The sequence below is a fragment of the Macrosteles quadrilineatus genome, unplaced genomic scaffold, assembly GCF_028750875.1.
Source record: "Macrosteles quadrilineatus isolate MER2022 unplaced genomic scaffold, UCM_ALF_1.0 Scaffold_4__1_contigs__length_99947679, whole genome shotgun sequence".
Classification (NCBI taxonomy): Eukaryota; Metazoa; Arthropoda; class Insecta; order Hemiptera; family Cicadellidae; genus Macrosteles; species Macrosteles quadrilineatus.
In genome coordinates this window covers 50893370-50917874 of record NW_026542597.1, presented here as the reverse complement: position 1 = coordinate 50917874, position 24505 = coordinate 50893370, and the positions used below count along the sequence as shown (strand labels likewise).

At 36.5% G+C, this 24505-nt stretch overlaps 1 protein-coding gene across 1 annotated transcript; it reads right to left on the bottom strand.

The window, feature by feature from the left end:
* Window positions 1-1185: 1185 nt before the first annotated feature.
* On the bottom strand, window positions 1186-24054 carry LOC128991819 (carbohydrate sulfotransferase 7-like). The gene is made up of 9 exons (XM_054415020.1): window positions 23948-24054; window positions 23001-23071; window positions 20674-20812; window positions 18678-18814; window positions 16425-16660; window positions 13994-14195; window positions 9138-9317; window positions 7446-7644; window positions 1186-7318 (listed from the first exon to the last, which is right to left on the bottom strand). Exons 2-9 carry the CDS (start codon window positions 23048-23050, stop codon window positions 7196-7198), a joined length of 1266 nt encoding a protein of 421 aa, XP_054270995.1. The 5' UTR covers window positions 23051-23071; window positions 23948-24054; the 3' UTR covers window positions 1186-7195.
* Between the last annotated feature and the right edge of the window lie 451 nt (window positions 24055-24505).

Here is a 24505-nt window from a genome sequence, read left to right as displayed (position 1 = left end):
GAAATTCGCTAAAAAACATGTTTTGGTAACAAGACTGGTCCTATCTTAAAAAGTTTCCATAAATAAATACATTGACATTGAGGATTATGTTACCATTGACAGTTTGATACTGAAATTTTTTCTCAAAAGTCAAAGGTGTTGCCAAAAGTGATAAAAGTTGTACAACACATTTTGTAATAGAGATGGGCGTTATTTAACGTAACAGGGTAAATAACACTGTTAATAAATTGTAACCTGTTATCAAGATAACACGTTACTCAGAATACCCTGTTATTTTTGTAACGCTGCGCTCATTGGCTTATGAATTGATCTCCTGTACCGGTTCCGTCAGGATCAAAGTCCTGAAAGCAACAAATGTCTTTAAAATAATAAAATGTGAGAAAACGTTCCATTCCAGCCGGAATTTAACGTACACGAGAACTGTACATAGTGTGGCAACATTAACACCAACAATAATTATGGAAAAACTGGAACGAAACGTCCAGCTAGGTAACACCCATGCTAGAATTAAGTTACAGTATATCCGGGCTGAAACGAACGAACACGGCCAGTAACATGGTAGAGCAATAACACCCAGCGAGAATTTTGTTACATTACGGCCAAACTGGAACGAATAAACCACCCGCAGAGAGTAACGCCAAGCTGGAATAATAACGTTACAGCCCAGCCGAGCCAGAACGAACATACGGCCAGTAACAGGGTAGAGCAATAACACCTAGCGAGAATTTCGTTACATGCCCGCCGAGCTGGGGCTGGGATGTCACCTGGATGTCACGGTGTGGTGGGGGAGGAACGGACTGGTAACAGGTTACTGTAACATGTTACCAAGTTGTAATGGAACGGTGTAACGTGTTTCTCAAAAGTAACGGTAATTCCCATCTCTATTTTGTAAAGTGACACCAAATAAACACATCTGTAACTGATTAGTTAAAAAAAATAATATAAAAAAACAACAAAGAGGAACAAAAACTTAAAATCTGAAAGCAACTAAGTTTTTTAAAATATGATTTTCATGCCATCTTGTTTATATCAATTAATTAGTATAATGGGTGCTTTTTTCACTTATACTACAGAATATAGAACCTCTTATACCAAAAACTTGTAATAGATGGAATAAACAAGAAGTACAGTTCTAAAATAACTCATGAAATAGTAACCAGGTAATAAACAACACATTCTACATGCTCAGAAAATTTTATTGAGTATCACTTACAGGGTCGTAAAGACTATTTAAAAATTAGTGCAAACAGGATTGTTTTTGTATCAAAATATCAATTTTCAGATCATCTTGAAACTCACACCAAAACCTGTATCCTCAGAACGATCATAGTGAATACACATAATCCTGTTAGGCCACGGAATGGTGTGGTCTCGGAGAGTACTCGAGTAACAATTTGTTGCGGTAGGAATCAACATGGGTATTCATAGATGAAAAATTGGTGTGAGTGGTTGAGCTATAAAATACTTATTAGGCTAAGCTGTCCGAGGCAATAAGTTAGGCCTAGTCTATGGTAAAGGCACTGACTTCTACCTATGGCAGTGGTTGCCCAGGAATGATAAGCAAAAGTATCTGCATTTTACCACCCTTTCTCTGATTTTTCCATATTTATTAAACTTGATCCCTTCAATACAACAAGTCTTAAACTGACCATAACGACAGAGAAGAAAGATACAGGGGATACAAGCTTATGGGACAACCGTGCGTTTTTAGCTCTGGTATATTTTTTTTTGTCCTAGGACGCTAAGCAAGAGCCCAGAATTGTTTTCACATTACTTCAGGCTAAACCTAGGGGTTGCGGCAATATCACTTAGATCAAATCCACTGGTGATTTGGCGGGATTTGAACCCGGGACTTCAGGAACTGAAGTCCCGCGCTCTAACCACTAGACCGGCTCGCTCCCCAGCTCTGGTATGTTAGGGAGGAAATATACTAGTATCAAGATCAAGCAAGGAAGATCCCGAACAGCGATGGCCACATAGCATATTTCTACAGCAGTTGTATCGCACAGTCTCTTTCTACAGCGTGAGCACAATTTGAGGGGAGAAAGAAGAGTGGAAGGGGATGACAAGTAGAATTTACTCTAGACACCAGCGACCGGTGCTGGACACCAATTAAGCGTACCATTGAATATATCCTCTGTTTTTTTACTTCTCTGTGCCATAACCAAAAAATAAGACTTAATTTATTGTTTATATTTGGAAGTAATTTACCTAAATCATTTATATCCCTAATCAAACTCAAATAAATTTATAGCCTCTTTTCAAACTGTGGTAAAGCTGATAAATCAAAGCAACGACATTTTTTTATCAGCAACATAGGCCTACGAATACAAAGTTCAAATCAATTTTAAGGAACTAACAGAATAAAATAGATAGTTCTGTTTTAACTTTAGCAAAGAAACTAGCCCCCACCCTTAAGTCAAATAAGCCAGGAATCAGAACCACCACAGATACCATCACAGGAATCAGAAAAAGGGTTTACAATATGCAATTCAAAAGCATTAAACTGTTTGTTAAAGCAATTCTTTTTCATGATGTTCTACAAAATACTAAATTATTTATTAATAATATGCTACAAATGTATGTACAAAGCTGCTAGTATTATCCCTTAAATTTGTGCACCCTTTATAAAGGCCATTAGCAACAATATGAGGTTACAAGTACAATTGTAATTCTTAATGACAAGTCACTTATATTAAATGTAGTAATGTAATTGTTAAAGAGGTTGTAACGATCCACAGTAACTTTTGAAGTGTTGTGGTAATTTAAATAAGTAATAGTTTGATGGTGAAAAACATATAATGAAAAATGTATGGGCCTAAATATATAATTTTATATAAATACATTTGTAGTATCAAATAGTAAGAGAGGTATTGATAAGTATATTCATACCTAACTAAATAAAGAAATCTTTAAAATTCAATTCCCCCGCACTTAAAATTAATTAATATATTAGGTTTAAAATTAAATTTGAAAACCTTTCCCATTTTTAAGAGACACTTTTGTAATACAACAGGGAAAAATTAAAGTGGCTTCCTCAGCTGTTAAAAACTGTATTTTTTATTTATTGGTGTTACTTAGCAATCAGACAATCTTTCCTTAAGAAACTATAAACTTTTTAGTCTTTCGGTTCAGGTAGTTCTTGCAGTTGAAAAAGTTTTATTCTCGTCACACAATCCGAAAAATTTAAATACTGATCCTCCAAAGCTATTTTCAACAGATTTTTCCAAGTAATATTTTGTATCTCAAGTCACTGTGTAAAAAGTTGACAAATAAATGAAAATAGATAGGTAGCATATAATTTTTGGAGTGAACGCGTGGAAATAAACATTGTTCTCATGCGTACATATCAATTGGCCGACACTATTCTTCATTATTAGCAATTTAGAATGTGAAATTACGCCTCAAGTTTACCAAATCAAAGCCACTTTTAATTCTTGTTACCCTCTGCTCAATTCATACGAATGATCAATTATTGTTGTTGGTTACTGATGTGACAAAACATGAAACTTACATAGATAAAAAGTATGTTTTCTAATATAATACAAATTAAATACTATGCAACATTTAATACATTTGTTCGTAGTTTGTATACAAGACTGGACGATATGTTCTATGATATGCTCTAAGGCCTATGCTATTTTGTGTTATAATTCTCAATTATCATACAATGGTGGCATACCAGTAATGTTGTCATACAATGCACCACATTCAAAATTTTCGGCATAACAATTAAATAATGGAGTAAAAAGTATGATATGATCCTAAATTGTATTTACATATATTTTGACACAGATTTAAAACACACTTTTACTGAAAGCAATGAATACCAACCCTTTAAGAAGCGAAATGCTTATGGAGAATAGTCAGACTGCTGACTAGTTTTCAGCAGTACTATTAGAATCTTGCCGCCGAAATGAGCTTCGCACGGCAGCCGCTACAATCGCTTCCGCTTCTCTATCTATCTCTCTCTCTAAGCCTTTAATTCTTTGTCTCACTCAGTCAGCTGACTTGACCGTGCGCTTGCGATAGTCTACCTATCGGTCGCCGCGGTAACCATCAAAAATTCAAATATTTCCAGACTGAATTTTTACAAAGGCATTGTGCTTCTTAAAGGGTTTGTACTCATTGATTTAAGTTTGCCTAAAATGAAACAATAAAGACACATTTTAAGCCTCAATGTTACTGTTTTAAAGCCCCAGTTTTTTTACAATTTATTCATCATTGCCTCCAGGATTGATTATTTACAATCAATATATTGTTTTCTTACAACTTTTAGACACAGAAAATTACAGTATAAGGTATTCCGAACCTGTAGGTTTAGGAACCAAGCTGAAATTTAGCATAGAGGCTAGGGCAAAGAAGTTCAAAGTAATGTCTTTACTGACTTTTCAATTAGTGGGGGGATTGAGGAATTTTCAAAATAATTTTGATTTTGGAAATTGAACCAAGGTATACCTGTGTCAAAATACAAAAGTTCAGCTTCTACAATGTTTTAAGGCCTGGTATCAGTCGACATTTACAGACTTATTCTAATTATTGCTTTAGATACAAGCCACTGTTAGTTGCATGGATAAATTATGACGAAGAGGAGCAAGAACGCAATGCTTACTTCGGCAATATAATCTTCAAAACACCTTATGTACCAGTAACCCGTAGGGTAGGATAGATGTAAAAATGTGTTTTTTATTCTCATTTTCAGGATCAAACCGTGTTCCAAGCTCCTCTTCAATCTTTAAAACAATGGTGAATAAACCACAAACAGTATTGTTAACCATTGAGAATGAACATACAACAAAGTTGCAGACAACAGAATCATGTGACTAACAGATTGAAAAACTTTTGAGATCCATAAATGCTGTAACCTTGAGTGACAGGATGAATATTATTTAACATAGCGTGTATAAAATAGCATGAATTTATTTCAGTGTCAAAATTTATTTATATAATCATCACTAGCGCCACAACAGTAGCAGCCCTAACAGCAAAAGAAGGAACTATGACAATAAAATGAATACATCCCTCAAATCACCTCTCTTCTGTAGTATGTTAATCCTCCATGCAAAAACAAATGCATACTGAATAGTGAATAGTACAAATTAATCTAAAATACTGAAGCTAACGCTTAAAGAGTTCTCAACTCGACTAAGTCATATAAAGATGAGACGAAGCAAACAGTGATTTTGGTCGCTTTCTATTTCTGATCGCTTAAATTGACTACAGGGAGTGCCACTAAAACTATTTAGAAATACAAGCTCTTCCATATTATTGCTCTCGTTAGTTGTTACTTGTTATACTACCTCTAATACTAAGTTACCATAACCTAGTTACAAGGAATGACAGCAGATAATAGTGTAGCATCAACAAACTTTAGACCTTACTTAGCATAATGTCACTTTATCTTTACAGTAATGTATAAAATCTCTAAACGCCTATAGAAATTCTAACAAAAAATCTATTACATCATAGGAAAAAGTCAATTGATAGATTTAAACCTTATAGGCTATGTTGCATGGAAGAGGCAGAGTATTAAAGTAAGAAATAATAAAATGTTAATGTACAAGTAAAATTTATGTTGAGAGTATGTATGAACAGATAAATATGATTATAAAATGTGTCTAATTGAAAAATGATGGAAAGTTTAAAATACAACACAGTAAAGGAATAAGAATACTTGAAAAATTAACTGTGGAAGTTGTACAATAACATCTGACACGATAACATTATTGAAATACTCAAAATAACAAGTGCAAAATTAACTCACATTTCTCTTTTAAAAAACTAACTATAATAATGTTAGCTTAAATAAAAAATTACAAAATAAATTTACTAGATTGACAGAATTACATAAAGGAAATGAAAATTTGTAAATGCACCAAGAGTATTTAAGAAGGGTAGTATTTGTCGAAAGGTAGTTGTGATCGCAACAGTTGTTTTATATTTACATAACAAATGTTTAGTATAAGGCAGCAGAACATCACTGTGACTTAAAGCTTTGATTTCATCAACAACAATCAACAAATAGTGCCTCGTGTCAACAATCAAGTGAGTTTCTTGCTAAGGCTTTGTATTATCTTCCAACTGTAACACTCATACTTACAACTAACAAACATTTACAACTCTAACCTTAACAATAGTCAAAACAAGGACTAGAAATATAATTTCAATAAATAAGACAAGCATTAAAAATAGATCACAAACCGAAAAACTACTTAGAGTAACATGGCATCGGATGACTCAAATAGTAAATTGTACTCCGCTTGCGGCTAATGTATAAAAATAAAATATAATGTACAAAAACTAAATACAAATATACAAAATAACATGTAATAAACAGTTGAAATATTTGTTAAAATTTGGACTAAGTAACACATCCCGGTATATTGCACTTAGGCAAAAGCGTGATTTCCCTCCTAAATGTTGAACACTTCAAATGCGCCTTGCTACATTTTTGCGATGAAAAAAATTATGACGAAATAAAGTTTCCATACATGTTCAACGACACCACCTTATTTAGGGATTAAAATAATATCAGCTCTTCCAGTTCCTCAAGCATACAAGTTATAAGTACTGATTTAAAGTGTTGATAAAAAAAATATTGTTATATCAAGAGATCTACAAATTAATATCCAAGATAAATTTACTTATCAGCTTTGAGATTAATATCTGAATTTATTAAGTTGATCATTTACTCTCAAATCTACAATAACATTGAATGAAATAAACTATTCTAAAAACAACTTAACTATCACAGTTCTGAGTACAGATAATAAAATTATAAATCTCTTAACTTTCTACAACTCATAAACAATCTACATTCTTAACTAAAAGTATATCATGCAATTAATTATTCTTTATTAATAATATTCTGTGTTTCAATCTCAAAATGCTCATTTGTATAGAATTCAATCTTTTAACGAGTGTTGAGTGTATATCAAATACAGCTCTGCCATCTGATATTGAGAAAAGAAATTAATATCTCAACTGTGAAATCTCTGACACAGATATGTAAATGCAAACAAGAGTTAAGAATTTAAATAACTAAACCGATTTTAAGCTGCCAGCTCACCATTCGGTGACTTTACCAATTCATTCCATCTTCATTATACAACAGCAACAGTATGAACCATTTTTCATCTGTCGTGCAGGTGTTTGAACGTTGTGTATCTGTGTAGCAAGGGCAGACTGTGGAGTGTTATTCGAGAGAGAAGTGTTTCGTGATGGGGTCCAAGTCATTTTGGTGAGATGCGTTGTGCGCAGGCAAGTAACCCCAGGCTGCCATAGCTGGGCGGCAAACTCGCTGTATTGAGCGCACCTCCTAGCAAACACGGACACAATCACCATAAATTCAACACAATAGACAATAGTTGGGTACAAGTTTAAAATATTAAATTCCTGAGAAAAATGAGACAGGATATTATACAACAGTTTGGATGGGATTATACCTTGAACGTGAGGTCCTGGCGCCAGTGGAAGGGTGCGGCCTTGGAGTTACGGAATGTGCTGGATACTCCCCCAGCATTGGTCTTGGTGTGGGTGTCCAGGAAAGCCTTTACTTGAGGGTGGAAGTCCAGACCAAAGAACTGGAATAGCTGTTGCACCCCGGTGTACGGATCCAGCGACAAGTCTTCATACCTCATAGCCCTGAGAACCAACATGAGTTAGAGAAACACTCCAATCTGTGGAACCTACACTACAATCTGTGATTGTAACAGATTACAAATGAAACGATAACTACTAAGGGTAGGGATGCAGGTTAAAGTAATAGACTCCCTCTAATCCGGACTCCCTGTGACCGAGGCCAGTCCGGATAACGGGTTTTCCAGTTGAACCAACATCCCCAAATACTTGTAAAAATGGACCGTTTACAACTTAAATTTAGGAGATCATTGTATTTAGACACTGGTCACTGATCACTGGTCTCAAATCTTTCTCACGAGAACAGTCGTTTCAGTACCGCCCACTTCCTGCCAATCTAATCCGGTTAAACCAATGTGCTGATAAAAATTGTCTGGTTAAAGAGATGTCATTTCCACCGAGTGTAGAAAAACCGTTAAACCGATGTCCGGTTAAAAGGTGTCCGATAAGAGGGAGTCTACTGTAAGGGATCTGCTGTTCCTCAAAATTGTTGACAGGGCCAAAGTTGATACCAAAATACATCGGTTCAGTCTGTAAAAAATGTTCTGGCCAAAATAAGATCGTGTAGTTTATATAAGAATTGCAAGTAGCTTGATTTCCAATCCCAGAAAGTGGTAAAGTATGTGAGATTAAAAATTCACCCTAGTGAAACATGATTGTGAATGTTTCACAATTGTAGATAATGATGTCCCGGCAACCGAGGAAGATATTCACCATTTCACTGCGACCATGGGAGATGTTCACGATTTCTTTGCGACCTCAGAAAACATGCTTCACAGATATGTTCAAAATTTCATCACATCAGGATGGCGTTTACGATTTGATTCACGACCAGGGGAGACTACCTAAGGGGCTACCTAAGGGGCTACCTAAGGATACATTCACGATTTGATTCACGACCTTGAAAGATGTTGATGATTTGTTGATTTCATTACAACATAAGGAGATGTTCACAATTTGAACAAGACCTCAGGAGGTGTTCATAATTTCCTCCTGTCCTTGAAAGATCTTCACAATTTAGGTTCAACCACACATTCACAATTTTTACTGTGGCTACAAGAAACGTTTACGGTTTCACTGCAATCTTGGAAGGAGATGTTGATTAATTCACCATGACCATAGGAAATGTTCACAATTTATCCACTATCCTAGGAGACGTTCAGGTTTTGATAACAACCACAGGTGACATTTACAAATTTTGCAACAAAAGAACATAAAAGAAATTATTTTTTAAATAATGCTCTAAAAAGCAACCCGATATTGGCTAAAAACACGAGGGCCAACATTTTTTCACCCAACTCAAAGTAGATAACAAGTCTGGTCTTCATTTAACTAAAGTTAAGATACATTTTTCATGCTTTTAGCAAAATTCCCATTTAGGAAATAAGCTGTTTATTTTTCACGCCTGACTCCTGATAACTGGTAAAATAGAATTCTAACTCAATTTTTTTTTTAATGAGTGCAAACAGCAATTTCACAAAAATATCACTTTGAGTTACCTAAAGGTATTTGGGTACTTGTCAGCGAGGTGGAGTGCTGTAGTATAGTCGGCTGTAAGATCTGCACACAGCTTGGCAGGATCCCAACAGTCAGGTTGGCCAGGACACCATTCTCTGTGTCTGCGAGACTGCATCGTCCCTCGTGGGTCCCTCACTAACAGCAGCACTCTGACATTCAGTCTGTAACATCAACACAACAGTCAGGTTGGCCAGGACACCACTCTCTGTGTCTGCGAGACTGCATCGTCCCTCGTGGGTATCTCACTAACAGCAGCACTCTGACATTCAGTCTGTAACATCAACACAACAGTCAGGTTGGCCAGGACACCACTCTCTGTGTCTGCGAGACTGCATCGTCCCTCATGGGTCTCTCACTAACAGCAGCACTCTGACATTCAGTCTGTAACATCAACACAACAGTCAGGTTGGCCAGGACACCACTCTCTGTGTCTGCGAGACTGCATTGTCCCTCGTGGGTCCCTCACTAACAGCGGCACTCTGACATTCAGTCTGTAACATCAACACAACAGTCAGGTTGGCCAGGACACCACTCTCTGTGTCTGCGAGACTGCATTGTCCCTCGTGGGTACCTCACTAACAGCGGCACTCTGACATTCAGTCTGTAACATCAACACAACAGTCAGGTTGGCCAGGACACCACTCTCTGTGTCTGCGAGACTGCATCGTCCCTCGTGGGTCCCTCACTAACAGCAGCACTCTGACATTCAGTCTGTAACATCAACATAACAGTCAGGTTGGCCAGGACACCACTCTCTGTGTCTGCAAGACTGCATCGTCCCTCGTGGGTCCCTCACTAATAGCAGCACTCTGACATTCAGTCTGTAACATCAACACAACAGTCAGGTTGGCCAGGACACCATTCTCTGTGTCTGCGAGACTGCATCGTCCCTCGTGGGTCCCTCACTAACAGCAGCACTCTGACATTTAGTCTGTAACATCAACATAACAGTCAGGTTGGCCAGGACACCACTCTCTGTGTCTGCGAGACTGCATCGTCCCTCGTGGGTACCTCACTAACAGCAGCACTCTGACAATCAGTCTGTAACATCAACACAACAGTCAGGTTGGCCAGGACACCACTCTCTGTGTCTGCGAGACTGCATCGTCCCTCGTGGGTCCCTCACTAACAGCAGCACTCTGACATTCAGTCTGTAACATCAACACAACAGTCAGGTTGGCCAGGACACCACTCTCTGTGTCTGTGAGACTGCATCGTCCCTCGTGGGTCCCTCACTAACAGCAGCACTCTGACATTCTGTCTGTATCATCAACACAACAGTCAGGTTGGCCAGGACACCACTCTCTGTGTCTGCGAGACTGCATTGTCCCTCGTGGGTCCCTCACTAACAGCAGCACTCTGACTTTCAGTCTGTAACATCAACACAACAGTCAGGTTGGCCAGGACACCACTCTCTGTGTCTGCGAGACTGCATCCTCCCTCATGGGTCTCTCACTAACAGCAGCACTCTGACATTCAGTCTGTAACATCAACACAACAGTCAGGTTGGCCAGGACAACACTCTCTGTGTCTGTGAGACTGCATCGTCCCTCGTGGGTCCCTCACTAACAGCAGCACTCTGACATTCAGTCTGTAACATCAACACAACAGTCAGGTTGGCCAGGACACCACTCTCTGTGTCTGCGAGACTGCATCGTCCCTCGTGGGTCTCTCACTAACAGCAGCACTCTGACATTCAGTCTGTAACATCAACACAACAGTCAGGTTGGCCAGGACACCACTCTCTGTGTCTGCGAGACTGCATCGTCCCTCGTGGGTCTCTCACTAACAGCAGCACTCTGACATTCAGTCTGTAACATCAACACAACAGTCAGGTTGGCCAGGACAACACTCTCTGTGTCTGTGAGACTGCATCGTCCCTCGTGGGTCTCTCACTAACAGCAGCACTCTGACATTCAGTCTGTAACATCAACACAACAGTCAGGTTGGCCAGGACACCACTCTCTGTGTCTGCGAGACTGCATCCTCCCTCATGGGTCTCTCACTAACAGCAGCACTCTGACATTCAGTCTGTAACATCAACACAACAGTCAGGTTGGCCAGGACAACACTCTCTGTGTCTGCGAGACTGCATCGTCCCTCGTGGGTCCCTCACTAACAGCAGCACTCTGACATTCAGTCTGTAACATCAACATAACAGTCAGGTTGGCCAGGACACCACTCTCTGTGTCTGCGAGACTGCATCGTCCCTCGTGGGTCCCTCACTAACAGCAGCACTCTGACATTTAGTCTGTAACATCAACATAACAGTCAGGTTGGCCAGGACACCACTCTCTGTGTCTGGGAGACTGCATCGTCCCTCGTGGGTCCCTCACTAACAGCAGCACTCTGACATTCAGTCTGTAACATCAACACAACAGAAGAGAACTTGTTGGCTTTTGGACAGTAGACATCCCAATTATAATCATTTAGCTGTAGCCTAATTTTTTTCCAAAACAAGCATAAATTGAATGAACCATTCACAGCGTGCAACAGTCTAAAATTACGTTTCCTCCCTTAGTTTTTATTACTCTAATACATAGTATACTCTAATAACTAGTTAAAATTTACAAGTTACGTTTCAGTTTGGCTAGGGTAAGTGAAATGTTGGTGTACTAAACAGAAATCAGTAATGAACTGCAGCACATGCTGTTGTTAGCTTGATCTCTAAAACTGGCTACAACTTTAACAAGGGAATTGAAAGTCTAGTTCTATGTATGGTCTAAGATAACACACTGTTGCAAGGGAGATTACTTTAACCAAAGGTTTCTTTTGTACATGCAATGTCTTAAAAAACATAAAGCTTGAAAATATATAAAATCAAAAAGATTAACAATAGGCAAATGTTCAAGCTCAAATTGACGATGTAAAGATATAAATCTAAATTGTCTTAATTACCTCAGTTTTGTTTATACAGGGTGGCCATTAAGTCTTAGGATGACTTTATAACTTTTAAACGACAAACGATATCACAACCACATTTGGTATACCGTTACTGGAAATTGTAAGCTACTTTTCTGTGTACATGGTGATCGGATATGACCTTTGGGGGACGGCCCATCGGGGCTCAGAATAAAATCTTTAATGACAGCCTATGTTGAGTTGTACATCATTTTTAAGGTCTACTTCAACTGAAAACAATGCCGCAAACCGGACTTTAAAAGGTTGATCCAGTCGGAAGAAATCCCGTTTCAAAGTTTAAAAATGAAAAATAGGCACCATTATTAAGTAAGAAATAATCTTACTCTTTCCTTTCGGCCGTCTGACAATGTGCTAAGTGTAATCAGGAAAACCTGCTGTATTAAGAAGTACAATGAAAAGTGAAAGCAGTGCCTCTAGGTCAGGGTTTCCCATCCACTGGACTTCCCCCTTAATGGCTTTTATCTGTCTAACAGTTCACTTATCAGTACCACTCAAGCTACAGTAGTTTTTGCAGCCATATCCTGTTACTAATGATTATAAGTTTTAAAAGATGCCGCTTAGTGAGCGTGAAAGAATTATACTCTTAATGATGCGCGGCTGGGGCGATAATGCAAGACCGTTTGCAGAAGTCACACCATTATTCAATGCTACTTTTCCTAGAGCTCCTATTTCTAAATCCACAGCACAGTACACAGTTGCTCGCTTTGTAGACACTGGTACTTTTAAGGATCGTGCCAGATCTGGACGACCAAGTACTGTGACAGACGAAGACGGCTCATTAGACATTCTTCAGTCTTTCGTTGAAAATCCAAAACAATCAGTTAGATCAGCAGCACAATCTCATGGAATAGGTCGTGAATCAGTTCGCAAAGTATTAAAGAAGTCTGGTTTCAAGGCATACCGGGTTACAGGGACTAACCGAAGATGATTTTGATCGCCAGATGGAATTCAGTGAAATTATGATGAATAGAATTGACCAAAGACAAATACTTTTGGACGATATTGTATTCTCAGATGAGTCGACTTTTATGTTGAATGGCCATGTTAACAGGCATAACTGCCGGTATTGGGATAATGTTAACCCACACTGGATGAGTGAGTGTCACACACAACACTCCCAAAAAGTAAACGTATGGGCAGGTATTGTAAGTAATTCAATTATAGGACCATTTTTCATCGATGGAAATTTAAATGCCAACAAGTATCAGGATATGCTCCAAAATGAGATTGTTCCTGCTTTACAAGCTACTCTGGGCGCTGACTTCCAATCATGTTTTTTCCAACAAGACGGAGCACTGCCACACTATGGTGTTCAGGTAAGGCAATACTTAGATGCAGTATTCCACAGATCTGAACGAACTGAGACATAGGATATCACATGAAGGTCAAGCTATTCCACGAGAATACATACATACAAAATGCAGTAGCCGCCTTTTATAACCGATTAGCATATTGCCAGACGACCGATGGTGGACATTTTGAACACCTACTTTAAAAGACTTTGTGTAAGTATTACCCTTAACTTCTATTAGCTATAGTAATAATGGTATTAAACGTTTGTTAAACTTTGAAACGCGATTTCTTCCGACTGGATCAACCTTTTGAAGTCCGGTTTGCGGCATTGTTTTCAGTTGAAGTAGACCTTTAAAATGATGTACAACTCAATATAGGCTGTCATTAAAGATTTTCTTCTGACCCCCGATGGGCCGTCCCCCAAAGGTGATATCCGACCACCATGTACACAGGAAAGTAGCTTACAATTTCCAGTAACGGTATACCAAATGTGGTTGTGATATCGTTTGTCGTTTAAAAGTTATAAAGTCGTCCTAAGACTTAATGGTCACCCTGTATATGAATATATATTGAAATATGAAATCGTTAAAACACATAGGCTACATACTGAACAGATACTTACGTAGGATCGGACAAAAACTGTTCGATTAGCTTCAGCCTCAACCTGACTGTCTTCAGAGACTGGAAGGGGAATAGAGAGCAGAAGGGGGAAAGAAACTGTGGCAGCCAGCAGAGATGGGGATGTAGCTGACACTGATCCCACAGCCTTACATTGTGAGTGAACAGCCAAGTGTGATCCTGTCCATACTCCAAGTAGTTGTCTGCTGCAACAGTTAATAGAGTTAGCATATGGACAGACTGTTCATGGGAAGAGACATGAAATTGATACATAATTCCTCTTAAGACATACTGGTACTTTTCTCACTAGGGAACGGACTTGACAAATAATTAAAGGCTGCATATAAGATTATGGCTGAACCAGGAATGAAAGCTGGACACTGCTGAAGCTTGACACACTATGGAATAGGGAAATACCCCAATACCCGTGAAGAATCCAATTGGCATGTACAAGTCATATTACGAACCAATATTTACTTCCAATGTGGTAGCATGGAATGTACAGGAAAGAGAATAAAGAAGATTGTAAGCTGAGGTAACGGGATCAAGCACTCAAAGAGTAATACCCCAGCCACAGAAATCCTATAGACTAAGTGATTTTCCATTTGCATGATCTCATATTGATCAAAATATATCCATAAACAATCACACTACAACATTTTACTCACTCTTAGAACAACATGGGCATTTTTAATTCAGGATTTTTTTGAAATTTTCTTGTCCAACCACTGATTGTACAATAATGCGTTAATATAGCCTTACAGATGCTTTTCATCTTTAAATATGGTTTAGAAAGAAATAGTAAAAAAGTCATGTTTTGTGCTTAAACTGGGAAAGTCTCGCTCCCATAGTTTGTTCGATCATGCTGCTTTGCAAACTAGTTTCAATAAACATAGATTTACAACTTTATGCTAAATATTATCAAAATCGCATCATTTTTACTCAAGTTACTGTGTACTCATACATTATGAATTTGAACGGATAGTGTTTTTGGCCTCTAGGGAGATTAAAAATTGTTTAAATATTAATCCTGGTGTTACTGGGGGAGCGAGCTGGCGTAGTGGTTAGAGCGCGGGACTTCAGTCCCTGAGGTTCCGGGATCGATCCCCACCAAGTCACCAATGGATTTTATCTAAGTGACAATGCCGCAACCCCTAGGTCTAGCCTGAAGTAATGTGAAAAACAATCCCAGGCTCGTGCCTAGCGTCCTAGGACAAAAAAAAAAAAATTCTGGTGTCACAGGTCTTACCGTGATACCTACGGTAATTGCTTATTCCCCATATGAAAAATTTGCTAAAACAAGGTGTGTGGTTAGGAAAGAAGAATTCAGAATATGGGCAGTTGAGGGCTTAAGAGGAAGAATAGAAAAAAAATATATTGAAAATGTTATCTCAAGTGAGAAGGATGCAAGAAAATCAAAATTCACAGGAAAACAAAGTTGATGGTGAGACAGGGAAGGATGCCAAAATGAAGGATAATCAATAAGGAGGTGGATAGATAAAGAAAAGAAATTGGGATGTGAAACTAAGAAAGGTGAGATGGCAAGTGGAGGTAAAGGAACTGTGGAAGAATAGGAGAAGTTGAGAGGCCTAATCAACCCTCAAAACTTGAGAAATAATAGATTCCTTTTGTCCTACTATTCAACCTTACTGTAACAAGTTTAGTAGGGATGGACGAGATTGGATTTTTAGTTCGAGACGAGACGAGACGAGATTTTTTATTCCTCATAAAATTTCGAGACGAGATCGAGACGGGATTTCCCTTCTCATACACAACAGGAAATGCACGTTCAAAATTTTTACCTGATTTTGTAACATTGTTAGATGACTGTTTAAATACAAAAATAATGATAATAGGCAAGAATATTTACAATCTTTTATTAAAAAACATCAGCATAACATTTTTTTATTAATCACGCCTAACTTATTAAAAATGCCTACGATTAGGAAACATAGTGATATCCGTTAGGATAGAGTTCAACTTATCCTAAAATAAAATAAATCATAAAATAAAAGCAATATTGATTTTTATAAAATAGTTACTTGTTTTGACTTTTTATAGTAATAAAACATTCCTCACACTGCTTACACTTAACAAAACTTCTCAAATGTTATTAAAGTAATACTGTATTATTAAAATTATTAAAGTAATATTTACATTTAAAGAATTAATTAAATAAGAACGCCTTCGCAAAGGAAACGCAACTACAACACACTCCTGTTTTGCGGGTATTGCATTGACTTTCTGCAGGCGTTTTTATTTATTTATTTTTTTTTTTATTCTCGTCTCGATAAAAATCTCGGCCAAAAAGAAATCTCGTCTCGTGTAACGAGATTTAAAATTTCCCGAAAATTTCCTGAAATTTCGAGACTTGACCATCCCTAAAGTTTAGATTAGTAATTGACCTTACTGCAATGAACATTCAATATACTCACCAAGGTTTGAGTAGTTGCAGCGCAGAAGATTTTCAAGTCTTCCCATTGCGTCAACAGAAGTCGGGGGTCCTCGGATTTGGACAATCTCATAGTCTAAGAGAGGCTCGTAGTGATAGAAGTTAGCCGGGTGAGAATTCAACACATCTCCAAGGAAAGTAGATCCAGATCTCCAGGTTGTCAATACTAGGCTACGAAGAGGCTGACCTCCCAGCTCCGGTACCAAGTCCTTCAGTGACCTGAAAAGATAAAACTCTTGTACACAGAATAACTTAAGCATGAAAAATAATAATACAATCCATCAATAGGCCTACAGTTGATTATTGTACTGTAATGGTTCATATCATGATTTACCATTTGCCTGATATTTTTACACAACAAACCTTTGAGGCTCATGCAGACAGACAACTTAAAAGTTAAAATAGGTTACCTACTTTTCAAAAATTGACTAGAATATTTTTTAAGTACTTATTTAAGCCTACTATTTTGTTTGCAGAAAATGAGACAGTATGCCTTAAACATATGAATATTAGACTATACGGTACTTGATAAAGTGTGGTTTTTCCTTCCTATGTGTTAGTAAGTAGCCTGTCGATGCATCATTTTGAGTTAGGGAAACTGCTTAATTTTATATTATCAAGATAAAAATAGCAAGAGTTGTAAATATGTGTTATGGAAATAATCAATGACTTCATTTAAATGCTTTTAAATGTGATTTAAAACAAAAAATCCTCTTTAAACCAGCATAACTCTTTAAGAAATCAAGATAAACAATTTTGAAAAAAAAACAATTTTTCCCTTAATAAGAATGAATTCTTTGAAAAATATTTATAAACTATATTCAAACAAAATGTAAATTAAAATTAATAACAAAGGAACTATTGAAAAAAGTTTATTTAGCTTAAAACAAGTTAAATAATTTAATATCAATGATCGTTCCAATCAAAAAATGAAAAATATTAACAAGGTGATACATTATTGTATGAATGAATTTATTACAATAATATGATCATGATCATATCATTGTGCCTGGTAAAACAAAAAAATGTTATTTCTCCCCGATTGGTTTTCAGACACAGAACATCTTTCAAGCAATCACCAGACATTGTCAACATAACGAGGTCTTTGTACAGTTAGTCTACACAGACAAGTCACTAATTGACTTGTCGCAGATGTTAAGATGAAGGTCAGGGAACGGAAGTCTTTCTTTATCTCTCACTCCTACATATGTTGTGGGCCAGCTATCTCTACACTATCACTGTATATATAACAATAAACATCCGGAACTATTTTAAAATGCTATCATTTATATTTTATTTTCTTGATTAACTTATATGATTTACTTATTTTTTCATAGTTCATTATACTGTCCGTTGCAGGAAAAAATTCTAATAGTTAAGCAAATTGAGAAAAAGTAATTACTATATAAATTTAACCAAAACGATTTTAAATTTTGAAACACTTTTTATGTTAAGTTTTAAAATAATTTTAGGAGATTAAAAACCCTGTGTTAAAACAAAATAGTAATAACAATTTGAAAAACCTTGCAGGGCCTATGCTATTTGAATCTTACACTTTTGCCCCCCAAAAGGTTTATGTTGATATTACACCACAGTACTTTTGATGTAGTATACTTAACATTTAAAAGTTGTTTGGATTTCATATCCCAAAAAATACTGCAACAGCTGCAAACTTATAGTGGAAATTATAGGCCTACCATCTTGCTATCCATTAACAATCAAAACTGCCGAACATACAAGTCCAAGCTAATGTAGTGGGTATTGTCAAGAGATATTAGAAAGACGTTAGTGTTCTGTAGTACAAGGTTACCACAACCACAAACTGCTGTTGCTGTAATTGAGTCATGACATTAGCAGGAGGCTCAAGGTTAAGTAATTATTGAAACATCAGCTGTTTCCTGTCCTGGAGGAAGATGAAGCTTATGTTATATAATTGTGTTTAAGGGTACAATCATTGACTATTGGATACTGACATAGACATCCCATCTATATGGACTAGCCTTTGCGTTTTTTTTAAAGAACATTAGTTAAGTGTTAAGTGAGACAGTCACAGAATGCAATAGTGTCTAAAATTATATTTTCTATCTTATTTTTTATTGCCGACATAGTTAATGGGTCGTAACTTGTCAATAGCTGACACATAACTGTCTACACCCTTTATTGTAAGGTGGAAACTGCTTAGACCAAATATGATACAATTATAGATAGATTATAGTAAGAGGTTATGTCCACCCACCTGGCTGATATGTTGTATTTCCCAGCCGGGTACGTGTATCCCTTCATCTCCTGGGCGACTAGAGCTCGTTGGTCCTCCAGCGCCTCCTCAATCTCCACCGTAATGTTTGACAACTCCACCTCATTGGTCGACCAGCTCTGCAAATCGCCAGAAAACTCAACACTTGACAACTTATCTACAGTACAGGCTATACCATGATTATCTGGTTCTAAAGGGGAAAATATTAAACTAAAGGCAAAAAAAGATTATTTTAGAGTAGTCCTTTTGGAGCAGTAATGACTTATCTGTGAACCCGTTAGAAGTTGGACTATTTAAAGAGTTTTAATCCAGCTGAAGTTGCAGGAATTTTAAAATTGAACAAGTCACCTAGGCATCTATATATCTAATTCCGTAAGCCCAAAATTTTACAATGAAATTGTGAGTGAACGGGAGGCCGTAGAAAGCTGGGAGAGGTCTCATTTTAAAGGTCTCGGCATGAAATTTTCGGGAAAAATATTAATTTTTCTTAATTATGCACCAAAACGTTGTTAAGGAATAAAATAATTCACATTTAAATAGCATTGGAATCTAGGTAATGTCTGCTTTGTTTACTTTAAAACATGTGGTTTAACTTTATTTAAACCGAATGGTAATATGTACTGTAGCCTAATATGTCTATTATAAAGCTGAAATATACTTTTTCCCAATTTTAAGGGTCTGGTTAATGAAGTACGATTGGTTGTGTTAGTTATGTGGAATACAATTTTAAGTTAGAAGTAATTACTGGAGTAGGAAAAGGGATATTTTTCATGCTAAAAATAAAACTAATATCTACAGATTCTAATATGCCGTTTAGGTTTACAAGGATTCAATTCCCACTGCGATTAGCTTTTGCTATTACTTATTATTAAAGCGCAAGGCAAAACCTTCACAAAAGTTGGTATTTATTTCAAAAAAAGGGGAAAACAGTATTTACCCATAGTCAACTTTACGTTTCTTTTAGCCGGGTAGAGCGGCCAGATGATGATAAAATAGTACTAGAACTTAATAAAGACCAAGGAATCGACCAAAATGGATACTATCCAACAAATGTTGTTTTCAGAGAGATTTTTTTATAGAATTAGCATTTTACAATTTGGATGATGACATTATCTCTATGTGTTTTAAGTGAATTTGTCTATATTCAAAAGAAATTTATATATACAGTATTTAATTAATAGTCATGAAGATTATTGTAAATGCTCCTTAGTTGTATTATGGCTTAGTTGCCATTTTTTTTTTTAATCTTAACTTATCATATACTCCCTTATCATTTGGGTTGGGAACCTCAAATAGGCGTCATTCAATCACCATTATGGTGTAGTTTTTTGACAGATATAAGTCAAAACACTTACGCCCGGACACAGTAAAAAAGTGCAATATTATTTTATAGAAAACAACTAAGTTTATCATCAGGGAATCAGAGAATTTGTTGCACACTTTTGATGGTTTGTATGGTGTTGTTAATGCATAACTTAACAGTGTATGTATTAAGTATGTTTTGTAAGTATGTTTTGGCAAGTTTGTTGTATGTAAAAGAAAACATTTCTCACTTTGAAAAGATATCTGATGTGCACAACTACTGTACTAGATCAAAAGATAGTCTGTCTACACTAAGGCATAAGTATACAGCCACTCAAAATAGTTTTGAGTACCAAGGTGTAAAAATGTACAATTTCTTGCTTGCATCCATCAAAAACCTGTGTGTTTTAAAATTCAAACATGTTTTAAAAACTACTCTAACCCAGGCTTGCCTGTATAAACATGAAGAGTACTTTGGTTTAGAGTTTTAGATATTTTAGTTGCCATAGCCATCTTGATTATTTTGTTTTTATTTTGACGATTGTCATGAACTTTGTACATAGTTTTAACGACAATAAATCATTTCATTTCATTGCTTAACACTATGGAGATGTATGGAGTTAAAATGGAGATGTCCATTGAAATAAAAAAATTAATGAGTTTCAGTTGTGCTTACCTGTATTGTCCGACCGATGGTGAGATTAATGTTGGAAGATGAAGCGAGGCGTTGAGTGAAGATGAGGGTAACAAGGCAGAGGGCAAACACCAAAAACATGCTGAGGCTGAACCTCCGCCCTAGGCTGTCTGCACGCCATCTACGCAAACAATAATGTAAACAAAATTACATCCATGTAACTTAGGCTATCACTAGCAGATCCTTTAGTAAACACATGCAACTGTTACAAAATAGGCTGCGTTAGAGTTACTATTTGGTAATTAAGGCCTAATGGTAATTGTCAGTTTTTACATAGATTTGTAAGTTTAAAAGCTTAAGGCTAGGTTTGAATGGTTAAGAATACATCAAGGATATATGCTCTGGTTACTTATTGTACTCTATGCAACATTTTCCAATGTTTCTAGATTGCATCCAAAGGTTTAAGACAGTATTAAGGCCTAACTAGATCCCAGCTAAGATTTACCCAGAAGATCATTATTTTCAAAAGGATTAGGCTTAACTCCATGAAATTATTAAAAATTATTTTTTACATTGGTTCCAACAAGTTGACTTAAGGTATGGCTAGAGGATTAACTTAGTAGGCCTACCTACCTACAAAAAAAAACATTCCCTAACAATATTATCAATTCTCTTGCCAGTCACAAAACACTAACTGGTAGCTTAAATTATTACGTAAAACACCGTTATGGCTGATTAAATTCTAGTGTGTCGCTGGTCGAATTATTTAAGTAGTGGTTTTGGTAGTCTTGGGCTTCGGCCCAGCACATCTATAAAACTTAACTTAAATGAGTTTGGACGCTTTCCCTTAAAAGCATTTGTAGCCAATTTATTTAGGTAACTTACTACACTGTATAAAAATGCCGCTGGTTTCGACACAAGCAAAAATATTACTTTTTTTCAATGAGTGCTGACTCACAACAGGGCCGTCGCGTGGTTTTTTGGCGCCCGGGGCGGGATGTTGCCAGGCGCCCTCCCCCCTCCCCCCCAACACTGAATGAGTGATGATGTCGCTATCTTTGTTTTAATCCCCAAAAACAGACACCTAAAGGGATTGAATCACTTTACAAAAATACTAGAGTCAGGAATCTGGAATTGATTATTAGGGATAAATTACTTAAATTTTGTATGAAAATCTTTTTTAATTGATGATAACCAAATCCCATTTAATTTAAGAAAATTTTAAAATGTATAAAAAGAACAATACTGTATATGTTATTAATTAATACAGAGCAAATTGAAATTAATGCAATGTATGCAAAACCTCAAACCAAACCTACTCTAAATAGAATTTTTATACAGAATAAAAGAAAACCACGTTATCATATTTAGATATGAGATCCTAAACATTAAGTGTAGTGTAAATAACTCTTAATCACTCATCACACTAAGCTGGCAGCTCAGCTGCCCAGCTGAGACTGCCGTAGGAGAAAGGAGTGATTGGGGTAGGGGTGGTTCCCAAGGTCGACCGTCGGCCGGTCGGGCGAAATAAAAATAGAATACATCAGCTACGTGTACAGAGCAACACCGCGAACCGCGACATTGCAATATTAAGATAATTAAGACATTGCAATACATTAAGATAATTAAGTTCAAAGTTGGGACAGAGCCTTCAACTTCACAGTGGAGTTGATTCTTTAGGCTATTATTACTAAATTTAATTCAATACTATATTGATATTTAATTTGGAAAACATTGCAAATTATTAAGTGATTGGTATCAAATAATAGGCCTATGTATTTGTTCAATAGAACTAGTATTTGTGGTTATAAATAACTTTCCAAAATACGTTAAGTTATGTGCATCTCATCTAACTTTTTTAAATTTTGTTGCATTACTTTTGCCGCGGCGCCCCCCTGACCGCGGCGCCCAGGGCGGTCGCCCTGGTCGCCCCACCCACTCGACGGCCCTGACTCACAATAGGCCTAGGTGTGAACTGTAACTTATAACTTATGACAAATAAGTAGGTAGGCCTACAGCTAAAATGAACATGCAGGCATTAATTACGGAATAAACTAGGGTACAGTTTCTTAACTGGGCTATACTAATATCGATAGAAACTATCAATTCGATTAGTAAACTTTCATGCATTTTTTTCACCATCAGCAAGTTTGGTTGGTTAGGTTAGGTTATGATAGTTAAACTTTATAATAGATATATTTAAAAATATTGATTATTAATCAATATTTTCAATTCGATAGTTTCAATTGATATTAGCATAGCCCAGTTAAGAAACTGTACCCATAAGCTATACAAGTTTGGCTACTTTAGTTTAAAAGATAAGTTAGCCTTAATTACGTTGTTAAAGACAAAAATGGACGTCTACATACTTGTGATGGAGCGCAGCGGAACAAAGGCGAAGAGGATCCAGCTCTGGCATAATTTACTTTTGTCACGACATCTAGAATTAAATAAACTGGTATTTAATTAAGATATGATGAAGGAATTTCACAAACAAGTTCAAATTGGTCCTACTTATACATCTTTTACATTACTTTAATTAAACTTAAGTTAACTTAGGTCTCTGGGTAAAGTTATAAACAATGAACATCACTTTTACAAAGTACGAACTTTGTACATCATACAAACTTGACGAAACAAATAAAAAGGTGGATGATAACTTAGACATAGGCCTACAGATGGGCCTATTAAGATATACTTTAATAAGTTACTTTTCAATGAAATGGCGACCATACAAAGTAGGTATTTTAAGCCAAAAAAATGCAGTTTAGGAAAATTCAAAGGATAAAGTTATTCTCCTATTCGATAAGTTGAACTATTCTTTGTAGAACTGGAAAACTATCTACAAAGCACAGACAACAGAAACCATTAAAGTATTAGGCTATTACCGGTATTGTCTGTGTACAAAGTTTCCCAAGTAGATTGGAAAGAAAGAACATATAAGATATTCTTTGGGTTGGTCCTTCACGATAATCAAATTGTACCACTAACTTTAGGGCTAAGTTGTCAGAAAACAACTTTCACCCTGAGTTGATTTCTATTCCTGAAAGTAAGTTAGACACCGTTTTATAAATACTTCTGTACTGAGTAAACATCTGTGATACAACATTATAATAGTGATTAATATTAATCCGGCCTAGGCCTAATTGTTTTTTAATAATAGATATAATTTTATAAACAAATGGGCATAACTTACCAAGTGAAAAATAAAATAGGGTTAAATCCAGGTTAGGTTAGAACTAAGCTATTAGACTACTTAGTAATTAAAAGTTTTTTAGAATGTATTGTACTTATCAAACTACATAAATTAACTCACCCACATAATTTACAGCAAATAATAACAGGAGAAATAAGAAACAAACAAAACCACTTTTCTTTCACCTCTGTATTGACATGGAAAAATGATTGGCATTGATTTTGACTGTCTCACAGTCACAGTCCACTGAGCTATAATTCTAACTGGAGGTAGCACTGAATGTCAAAGATGCGTGTCGCCAGCCGCCATGTTTGCGTGAGGTGTGAGTTATAAGAAGCCATATTATTGCTATGGCTATTATTATACTTGGCTTAAAATACCTACTTTGTATGGTCGCCATTTCAAAGAAAATTATTAAAGTATTAAAAGTATTCAAGTATGACAAAAATACTCACTGCTATACCAACCTAGTTATAAGAAGCCATGTTATTGCTATGGTAAGAAAACTTACTGCTATACCAACCTAACAAAATCAGCGACTCGCTTTTGACAGACTTCTGCCATGGCAGTGCTACCTCCAGTTATAATTTTAGCTCAGTGTCACAGTCGGAGTCAGACGGAATTAATTGACATTGACTCACTGAGCTAAAATTATAACTGGAGGTAGCACTGCCATGG